The 10740-nt window shown below is 47.7% G+C and overlaps 1 protein-coding gene across 1 annotated transcript; it reads right to left on the bottom strand.

Moving 5' to 3' along the window:
- Nucleotides 1-1237: 1237 nt before the first annotated feature.
- Nucleotides 1238-9733, bottom strand: LOC310757026 (uncharacterized protein C6orf136 homolog). The gene is made up of 6 exons (XM_083602116.1): nt 9503-9733; nt 6175-6693; nt 4316-4404; nt 2523-2723; nt 1768-1837; nt 1238-1617 (listed from the first exon to the last, which is right to left on the bottom strand). The coding sequence occupies exons 1-6, from the start codon at nt 9635-9637 to the stop codon at nt 1459-1461; spliced, it is 1173 nt and encodes a 390-aa protein (XP_083458242.1). The 5' UTR covers nt 9638-9733; the 3' UTR covers nt 1238-1458.
- Between the last annotated feature and the right edge of the window lie 1007 nt (nt 9734-10740).

Here is a 10740-nt window from a genome sequence, read left to right as displayed (position 1 = left end):
CCTGCCTTGTTTTTAGTTACATAGTAGAAAAAAAACCCTATGTATGATACAGAAATGTGTTGTAGAGAAATCTGAAACAGGCTTTTATTTATAGCAGTGGTTTTCATCCAGTGTGCAGTGGCACCCTGGGGTGCCTTGAATGATGGACAGGCAACACTGGCCTGCCTCTCTCCCTCTTTCTTTCCCTTTGATGCCCGCTTGCATCTCTACCTCCCAAAGGTTGTCAAAGCTGTTTGTTGCAGCAGCCCTGGCTACAATCTCCCCAGACGAATGGTGCCTCTGGGGCTGGCCAGGAGTTGCTTCCCAGGCCCCTGTGGGGCAGTGTGAGGAGGCACCTCTCTTTTGGAGTGGGGACAGCTTAGAGACCAGGGACGGCGGCGGCGGCTGCCTGGAGGACTCCCAAGAAGAGGGGAGAGTTCGAAAAAGGGTGAGAGGCAGCCAGCTCTGCACGTAAGAGGTGACATAACAGGGCTCCTGAGTCTCTCAGGGGTGCTGCAGAAAGAATGTAGTTGGTCAAGGGAGCCATGGACTCAAACAAGATTGAAAACCTCTGATTTATATTGTCAATTACTACTCTGTTTCTCTTAAGCCAAGGGTGACTGAGCTGTGGCCTGCCAGGTGCTGTTGGACTCTCTTCCCATCAGCTCTAGCCAGCATGGCCAACGGTCAGGTTTGATGGAAGTTGTGTCTAAGTATAAATATAAGCTGCCAATTACCTAATAACTTCCCTAGCCCAACAGAGATATTGCTTTGATTAATACAATCATCCTTATAATGATTTTTAAGATACAATATAAAATCAACCACAAGTCTAGATTGGCGCTGGACAAAATTTTCATGCAGCTCAATTTTCCGTGCAAAGAAGCTCTTGCCAAGGCAAGCCACCCTTTATGAAACACTGTTTGCACATTATATGCCTTGATTCCGTCCCTTCTCAGCAAGCACTTTGATCCATAGAGGCATTCCTCATTTCATGGCGATCTTTATAAAGCGCTGCTAAGAGATGATGCACAGCACCAACCCCATCGCTGTGATTCGCCTCCTCCGCGGTGACCATCGGCATCTGAAAGCTGCCAACCCTTTTTGGCCATCTGCATGTGCCCTGAAAGACTGCCAAAACAGGGACCGCCTTTTCATGCTGCTGAAAAGGGTGTTGTGAAACGGGGGCCTCTGCTCTGAATCAGTAGTTTAGATGCAAGTTGTGCTTCAACGATGGAGCCACTTCATTCGCGCAGACTTCTTTTCAACATAAACCTTTTATTATGTACAGATTAAATTACAACCATCTTTATACAGCGCTTGCTGGTGCAATTGACAGCATAGCCACATGGAAGGCAAAGCCCACGCTATTTATAGAGAGGCAACACCGATACACAATGAGCCACTAGTGACATCCTGCCGGCCACACACAGATATTGTCAATGAGCTGAGAGACATGACTAGCGAGAGGGCTGGACTTCAGCTATCCCTACAACCTAGTGGTGTTTCCTGCTGCTTGCCAGCCAGAATTGATAACAGCAGGAGCAGCGACGGCTTCTGTTCTGACAGCCCCAGGCCCAACAACGAGGCTACGACAAGCTTTTTCAACTTGTTCAGGGGAGGCTGGGATGGCATGAGCTGCAAGGGGAAAATAAGCCAGGAATTAGGCTGGTGAGTATAAAATATCTTCGTCTCTAGAACCAAGCAAAGTGAAGGGGTGGCAGGAGCGTCGAGGGAGAGAGTGTTTCTACTCTCCCCTGCAGGTGGTATTCATGCACCAACACTCACCTTGCTTACCCTGTGACACTTAATCAATCCTTGTGAATCTAAGTAGAAAGTAGAATAGGCATCATAGGTCCTGGAGAGGAATTAAAAAAAAAAAAATAGGCAAAAGATCAGTTGGGTGGCGTCTTCCAACAAATACAGCATGAAAGTACACGTGTTTTGAATATATTACTGCATCTGAAAGGCTCAACTAATGCTAACAGCCCTCAAACAGCACCCAAATAAGCAGAATACACTATTTTTCTTAAGACTTTCCCATAGCTACCTAACCCTAGCCATGGCAAGCCAGTATAAATACAGTGGTACCTTGGTTCTCAAATGGCTTGGCTACCAGACAAATCGGCTCCCAAACGCCGCAAACATGGAAGTAAGTGTTCCGGTTTGTGAATGTTTATTGGAAGCTGAACGTCCGACGCAGCTTCCACTTGAGTGCAGGAAGCTCCTGCAGCCAATTGGAAGCCACGCCTCGGTTTTCGAACAGTTTTCGGGAGTCGAACAGACTCCCGGAATGGATTAAGTTCGAGAACCAAGGTACCACTGTACAGTACAGTGCTTTCAGAAGACTAGCTCTGGTGTAAGAATTTCATTAACTCAGAGCAAGATGGTTACCTTTTCACTCCCTTCCTCGCCCCCCCCAAAAAGAATGATAGAAGCATGTCAAAAGCCCTAGTTCTGATGCCAGGGGTTACACAAGACGATACATTTGTCTGGGGCTGCTCAGCTCTAAAGAGACTGCTTCCCCAAAGGAGATGTCTCACCTGTACAGCTCACTCTTATCCTTCTTGTAGAAGCGCAAAAGGAATACATGGAAAGGCAGCCCTTTAATCCGCCACCGGGCTTGGATGCTCCAGTTCTCAGGGTGCTGTGTCACCTTCAGCACCTCCATGTGCAAACTGGCAAAGTAGTTCCAAGCCAAGAAACGGCAGAAGGTCAGCGCCAACTGGTACATGGTTCGGCCGCTGGTGATGGGAGGCAGAGAGGTGAAGAGAATGGAAAGGTCAGACTGGGATAGGAAATAGAGACACACTTTCCCCCATCCTCCCAGATAGGGAATGACCTAGTCCTCTCATCCCTACTGAGACAGATGATTCACACTGCCATCTCAAGTAGAATGACATATCTTGAACTTCCCTCTCTGTTCATCCCTACAGGTTTAGACAAAAGCAGTACAGTTCTAGCCATAACACCTGGGAAGCTGATTAAGAAGGTTCCCCCAACCATTCTTCCTTCCCTAAATAGATCAAGGGTAGCCAGCCTTTTGGGGGCCCATTTGTAAGCTGGAGAAATTGTCGTGAGCACTCCACACAAATCACCACCTTTTCAGCCAACTACAACATAGGGCTTTTTTCGAGCTTAATTTCAGGCATGGGAGAGGGCCCTATAGGAAAGTCTCTGCGGACACTGGCAACCCCAATAAGCTCGCTCACTCACTCAGGGGCAAGTTGACACATGCCTTTCAGCCCCCGAGGACTACAACAAAGACTCACACATGAAACAGATCAAATGCCACGGATAACTCATGTAATCTCACATTAAACAAAATGCTTGTTGGGGTGGGGAAAAGAAGAGGAAACATACAAAGTCTGCTGCAAGTTAGTAAGTAATTCACAAATATGTGGGAATTAGACCTTTGAGCATATGATCCCCTGCCACAGAACAGCTAGATGCTGAAGGCAACCAAGGGATTTCAGAGGATAACTGAAGTAGCAGCAATTGTTGGGGATGTTTCAGTAAGCTGAAGCAAGATCATCCAGCCAATATCAGAGCACAGGGATGAGGGTCCAAAGCTCTTTCCTCATACAGTTGTTTCTTCCAAATGCTCTCAGGCAGAAACAACACTTCACCGTACTACAAGGGGCCCATGCTAGAAGACAGCCCTGTAAATCTTCGTTCCTCTACTTATGCTCACCTCAAATTCGATGGTAAGGTATTTGCCGAACGGCACAGGCACATGAGAGTCCATTTCAAAATATTCAGAGACTTAGGCATGACTCCGGGAAGCCCAGCCTGAGCTCTTTATTGCTCTTGCTGTGTCTCTGCAGTGTGACGCCATCTGCCAAGCGCCACATCCAATGTGACAGGACAGGGTATGTAATTATAAGACGACATCGACAAAGGAGATGCAATAGATGGGGAATTGTGAAAGAAACCTTGCCCTAAAGACAAGCTGATGAAAAGTGGGGTGGAGTTTAATAAATAAAATACAAAAGATGAGGTAGAGTGCCAGCTAGGGCACTGGGACTGGTGCCATTTTGGAAAGATTTGAGTAATGCCCACTGAATATAGCAAGCCACTTCTGCCAGTGATTCAGGTTGTCTAGTCACTGCCTGCTTTCTTGAGTTCTCAAGACGATCAGAAGGCTGCCATTATCTTTGGGATGCCAGATAACTTCTGCTATGCAACCATTAGATCTTTACACAATGGATAGAAGGGACTGTTTTCTTTCATCTACTTTAAACGTTTCACAGAACCTTTCCCCCGTCATCAGAGAGCAGATCATTCAGCCAGCAGGCATCCCCCCCAACATCCCATCACTGTTCCTAGAACTGACCGTGTTCTCAGATGCAGAATCTCATTGATGAACTCTACTTCCTGGGAGTAGATCCCATAGTCGTGGGTCTTCAAAAAGAAGTACGGTAACTGGAGTGGGGGGGGGGAGACAAAACAAAAACTATGAAGCATGAAACATTCCCAGCCCAGCTGCAGGCTTCCTGTGCTAACTTCAAAAAACTTCCCCCTATCCTCAGCTTTCACATCTGTAGTACGTGGCTAACAGCTCTCTCTTCCTCAATTCAGATTGTGGGCTCTTTGGCCTAGGTTTGACCCAGGGGAGTGGGAACATATTCTTGGTTAATTCCAATTCGAAACCTCAACTTCGTATGTGGAAATTTACATTTTAAAATTTGATATTCTGACTCAGCCTTCCATGCACAAATATAAAATAGAATTGGTATATACACTTTAGTAAGAAAGTGGGCCAGGATTCTGAGACTCGTGCACGTAACAAAACTTTTTCTGCATGGATAGGATTTGTTACGTGCTGGATAGTAATGCACCGAAGTCCCCTGGCTTTCATGCGTAGCTCCAGAAGACGGTTGTTAAGAGAAGGAGGACTCCAAGCTACTTCTTGGGTTTTTTGGATCCCTGCCTTGAACTCCCGCCTCATTACAAAAGAGGCTTTTATAAGTCAAATACTCAGGCCCTTAAAATATAAAATCATACACTTAGATTTCAAGTTTTCAGTTCTCAGTGGTATTTCTTTACTGCTATAATTTCTAGGCCCTCCGGGTTCTCAAGCAGGCAGAGGTTTTTCCCACCGCCTCTGACCTGTGATAGTGAGGCTTCCTCACAGAGACTACTTCCATCCTACTCCTCACCCCTCCACCCTTGCCAATAACACAGATAAACATGATGGCTGGAAGTCATCCAAGGAGATATGGGAAGATTCATGCGTTATTTCTCAATGTGGCAGGCATTTCCACTAAAACTATGCACATACCATACATTTAAAGAACATGTCTCCCCCCCTGCCCAATCCTGGAAACTGTAGTTGTTAAGGGTGATGGGAATTGTAGGTCTGATGGGTGGACTATAGTTCCCAAGATTCTTGGGGGGGGCGGGAAGGAATGTGCTTTAAATGTCTGTTGTGTAAGCAACCCAAGTCAGTTTTGCGTGATAAATTATTTGTGTCTTCTCATGAAGGGAAGGCACTAGAACAAATAAAACACTGCAGACAAAGGTTGTGGCATAGTAGATTTCAGATCTTAGTACATGAAACTAACTTATTTCATGATATTCACCATGTAAAAACCACCACCTCAGGGTGAATTTATCTCATAAATTATTATTATTTATTGAATTTATATACCACCCAATACTCAGAGGTCTCAGGGCAGTTCACAGAATAAAATCAAGATACAAAACCACAAAATGCCCAATAAAAATAAAAACAACAACCCAATAGCTCCCCCCCCAAAAAATAAAACATTTTAAAGGGCCATAGTACGTAAATCGGATCAACCAAAGGCCTGGTTAAAAAGGAGCATTTTTGCCTGGTGCCTAAAGGTGTGTAATGAAGGCCCCAGGAGAACGTCCCTGGGGACAGCATTCCACAAACGGGGAGCCACTGCAGAGAAGGCCCCGTCTCGTGTTGCCACCCTCCGGACCTCTTGAGTAGTAAGGCAGTAAATGCTGAACCTAACCTCAAAGTATGTTAAAATGAGGAATCCAAAGGACAACAAGGGGCCCTTAACTTCTGCCCAAGCCACACAGAACAGAACCCAGCCTGCCATGCCACTCCTTATTCCAATATCAAGTTCAGAATATGCTAGCCGGCTTTTGGGAAGTCTTCCAGCCCTAGCAAAGCAAAAGCACTAAGCCCCATAACAGGACAAGATCCCCCATATATACCTCTTTCCGTAGTTTCTGATGCATGACCGCAAGATGCTCTTCCATGCTGGGGTCATCCCTTTCTGGGGAACTAACTGGGGAGGGAGTCCCGGTAGTAGCCCTGAAAGGTGCAAGGGGCCCCAGTGCTACCTCTGAAGCCTGGTAAGGCGATCGGTACTGCCAGCCGTGGAAAAGGCTGTGCAGGGAGTCTAAAGAGGCACCGTCCAGCCCTTCGCTCTCTTGCACCGCAATGTCGTCCTCTTGCCTCCCGTTCACCAGCGTGATGGCACCCTCCATGCCCTCCGGTGGGGAAAGCACAGCAGGGTGGGGAAGGACCCTAGTCTCTAGATAGCGCATCGGCGGGCAAAGGCTGGTCTTCAGTTTCGTACTGTTGATAACGGCAAAGGTATCCCCATGAGGTGCAGGCAGGACGGTGGGAACTTCTGATGGGTTCTTGGTGAAGAGGGAGTGGAATGTCGGTCCTATGGAACCGGAAGAGACTAGCCCTGGAGGTAGTTTGTCCCATGAGCCATCCAGGTCCTAGAATAAAAGAAGGAATTTGAGGACAATTAAAGCTAGGTAGCCCAGCTGTGCCCCTGGAACTCCTGAGAAGTGAAAGAAGCTTGCAAAAGCACCTAAATCAGGCTTCCTCAAACTCAGCCCTCCAGATGTTTTGAGACTACAATTCCCATCATCCCTGACCTCTGGTCCTGCTAGCTAGGGATCATGGGAGTTGTAGGCCAAAAACATCTGGAGGGCCGAGTTTGAGGAAGCCTGACCTAAATTATCCTCCTCAAAAAACCGGAAACATTTTTGCTCGGGTTGATGGGAGAAGAAATTGCAAAAGTAGATCAAAGACTATTTATGTATGCTACCACTGCAGCAAGAACTTTGTTAGACCAAAGGTGGACATCACAAGAATTACCAATAACTGAGGAGTGGCAGATGAAGATCATGGACTATGCGGAATTGACCAAGCTGACTTTGAGGATCCAGAACCAAGACAAGCAGAAATTCCAAAGAGATTGGTGTAAATTTATGGAATATATGAAAAATCATTACAAAAATGTGAAGACACTAGCAGGACTGATATGAATCCTGTAACATAACATAAAAATAGTATCTGACCACTGATAATAAAAGGATTGGATATATGTTGAAGGACAGAAACTGGCAGCTAAATTGCACATACAATTTATTAGGAAATGGGAAACCAGTTGAAGGGAGGGAGGGAAGTCACAAGCTCAGTGGAGCAAATGAAATTGATTTGTTATTGTAATGTTGTTATATTTTATGTTTTTTTATTAAAGAAAATAAGAAAAATTATATTCCAAAAAAAAGGAAGTCCTACAGCCTCAGCCACCATTCTCGGTTCTTTTTAAAAACCCACACACACCGATAAATGGGAAGCGTGACAAGATTTGACATAAGACTGACAACTGCTAAGTTACTGGTTCTGGCACCAGGCCTATATGAGGATCTAAAGAGAACAGTCCCATATTCCTTTCCTCAATTTCTGCACCAGCCAGTTTCCATCTCCCAGGCTACCTTGGTATTCAGCGAGAATGGAACTGTTTTAGATATTTCACATCCTCACACCAGATCACATCAGTTAAGTGGTCATTTTTGTGTTCAGCATTGCATAGAAACTGACACACAAGATAGTGCAAAGTAAAAATGCCTAGCAACAATATCAGAGGCAGAACCTGGTACAGTCATACCTCGGGTTAAGGTAGCTTTGGGTTGAGTGTTTTCAGGTTGCGATCTGCGGCGACCCAGAAGTAACGGAATGCGTTACTTCTGGGTTTCACTGCTCGCGCATGCGCAGATGCTCAAAATGATGTCATGCGCAGACACTGCGAATCGCGACCCACGCATATGCAGGTTACTCCGGAACGGATCCCGTTCACATCCATAGGTACCACTATTTTGAAAATGTCAGTTTTCCGGTTGCCATAAATGCAGGGCAAAACCTGAAAACGGGTGGGCAGAGCTGAGTGAAGCTTCACAGACTAAGATGGTATCCAGTGATCAGTCAGTAAGCCCCACTTCAGCAATTTGCCCTTGCCTACAGATACTATTCCCTGCTTCCCCACTGTTTGTTGTCTATCTCGGGACAATGAAAGAGTGTGCCTTTAGGGATGAAGTCAAACTGTTGGAAAGTTACAGCGCTTGCTGTGGCTGTAGAGCCTGATATGGGAGAGGCATGTTTTATTGTAGGTGGGGCACAGGAAGGCGTCTGCTTTTGCTGCTCGGGGTGCACCTTGACATTTCTTCTCTCTGCCCTCCTTCCCAGTGGTCACTCCTCCTCCAGTCACTGCTATTTAGCTCATCTTAGCACAGCCCCAACCCAACCCCTTGTTGTGAAGATCTGAATTTTAGAAGGCCAATAAATTGTGGCGTATGCAGTGCTTTTTTTCTGGGGGGACGCGGAAGTACACATACCCCTCAACGTTTTGTGAATCTTTGTACTTTTGTCCATTTACTGTATTTATTTTTCCCGATTTGAACTATAAAATGGTGATTTTCTTGATTCAAAATGAGAGTACAGTGGTACCTCTGGTTGCGAACGGGATCCGTTCCGGGGCCCCATTGGCAACCTAAAAGGAACACAACCCGCGTCTGCGTGGGTCGCGATTCGCCGCTTTTGCACATGCGTGTGACGTCATTTTGCGCGTCTGCACATGCACGAGCAGCGAAACCCAGAAGTAACCCTTTCCGGTACTTCCGGGTTGCCGTGGGACGCAACCTGAAAAGACATAACCTGAACCGAGCGTAACAAGAGATATGACTGTACCCCTAAACATTTTTTAAAGAAAAAAAAGCACTGGGCGCACATATGCAAATATATATAAGAGGGCACGTGTATTGTGGCACTTTAAGAACCATGAAGACTATGTTTCCAGGGTACTGGGTCCACTTAACCATGCACTCAAGCCCCCCGCCAAGCATGTACTCTGTGTGTGTGTGTGTGTGTGAGTGCACGCGCATGCATACACACACACACACACACACACACACACACAGATCGATAAATAAACATAAACACAAACACACAATCAAACACACATACACACACACGGGCTCAGCGCACGAGGCAGGCACGAGCAACGATCCAGTTGCCAATCTCGCCACTCGCGATCCTACCCAACTCAGTGCTCAGCAAGTTGGTCCCACGGACCATGTGCCAACACCCCCCCCCAAAAAAAGCAGCCCTCCTTCCGGGACTCCCATCATCAGCACTCAGAAAGGAGCAGGGTCGCCTAGCCACGCCCCCTCCGCGCCCAGCCACGCCCCTTCGCCCACCCCACCCTCCCGTCTCCCGCTCTCTCCTCGCTCGCTCTCTCACCTTCGGCCGCGCCCGGTAACAGCATCGCGCCGCGTCGCCGTGGCCCAGCCGGAGCCTGCCGCCGCCGCCTCCTCCCCACCTCCAAGGGCAGCGGGGCCCCAGGCGCCCGGCCACCGCCCGGCTCCGCTGGTACATAATGCGGACACAGGGCGGCTCCCCACCTCCAGCCCAACGCCTCTCGCCTCAGAAAGCGGCCGCTGCAGCCGGCGAAGCCACGGCGCCTGCGCCGGCAAGGGAGCCTCCAAATGCGCAGGCGCAGTGCCGTAGTCTCCTTGGGCTGAAGGAGGAAGGCGTGCGCAGGCGCCCTCTAGGCCGGGTCCCGACCCCGCTTTGAACTTTCCGCGAGCGAGCGAGAGCTCTTCGCCCACTGCGCTTGCGCAACGAGGCTGCTGCTGCTGCAAGGGGTTACGGTTCTGCTGCAGGGAGACTTCCGGTTCTCTATCGCAGCTGACAGCATCCTCCATGTGCGGGGGTCGAGAGTGCTAGAAATGCAGAGGGCCGACAAAAAAATGGCAGTACGGAGTCTTTCGAGTCCTGTCCTTATTTCCCCCCCCCCCTCGCAGGATATTCCTTCTCATCCTCTTACATCACACACACAGCACGCATTGAGGACAGCCAGGGCTCACTGGGCAGTTTGAGGGGGGGGTCAGCACCCCCTCTCCTCATAAGAAGTTGAACATATTTTGTTCCCCAAAGCTGCAACTGTCTCCCTCTTGCGCTTATGTAATCATAACCATCAACTCAAGAAGACTTCGCTTTTAGTTATGTAGGATAATTAAATGTAAAAGCCCCAAAACACACGTGGTTAGAGGCTCCTTTGGGTGGAGGGGATTTGACATAACCATGCCCCTAACAACGAAGTGCCCCTGTGCATTTTTTTAACGCCTCATGACAAGTAGAAGGGCAACAATTTCACAATATATTGCATGAAGGTGTATCTTTCAGACTCTCTCATTACAGTGGTACCTCGGGTTGCATACGCTTCAGGTTACAGACTCTGCTAACCCAGAAATAGTACCTCGGGTTAAGAACTTTGCTTCAGGATGAGAACAGAAATCGTGCTCCGGCGGTGTGGCAGCAGCAGGAGGCCCTATTAGCTAAACTGGTGCTTCAGGTTAAGAACAGTTTCAGGTTAAGAACGGACCTCTGGAACGAATTAAGTACTTAACCCGAGATACCACTGTACAGTCCTTTGAAAAAGCCATGTCCTCTACCCAGGATAGTAAAAGAAACCTCAT

Source organism: Podarcis filfolensis, assembly GCF_964270895.1.
Source record: "Podarcis filfolensis genome assembly, chromosome: 2".
Taxonomy (NCBI): domain Eukaryota; kingdom Metazoa; phylum Chordata; class Lepidosauria; order Squamata; family Lacertidae; genus Podarcis; species Podarcis filfolensis.
The sequence above is the reverse complement of the archived record's forward strand: the minus strand, read 5'-3'. Positions and strand labels throughout refer to the sequence as shown.

Coding starts and splice junctions, on each gene's coding strand:
- LOC310757026 (XM_083602116.1), bottom strand. CDS start 9,637: ATGTACCAGCGGAGCCGGGCGGTGGCCGGGCGCCTGGGGCCCCGCTGC. Junction 4,405..6,174: donor ATCAGAAACTACGGAAAGAG/GTATATATGGGG, acceptor CCCCCACTCCAG/TTACCGTACTTCTTTTTGAA. Junction 1,618..1,767: donor AGTGTCACAGGGTAAGCAAG/GTGAGTGTTGGT, acceptor TTCCCCTTGCAG/CTCATGCCATCCCAGCCTCC.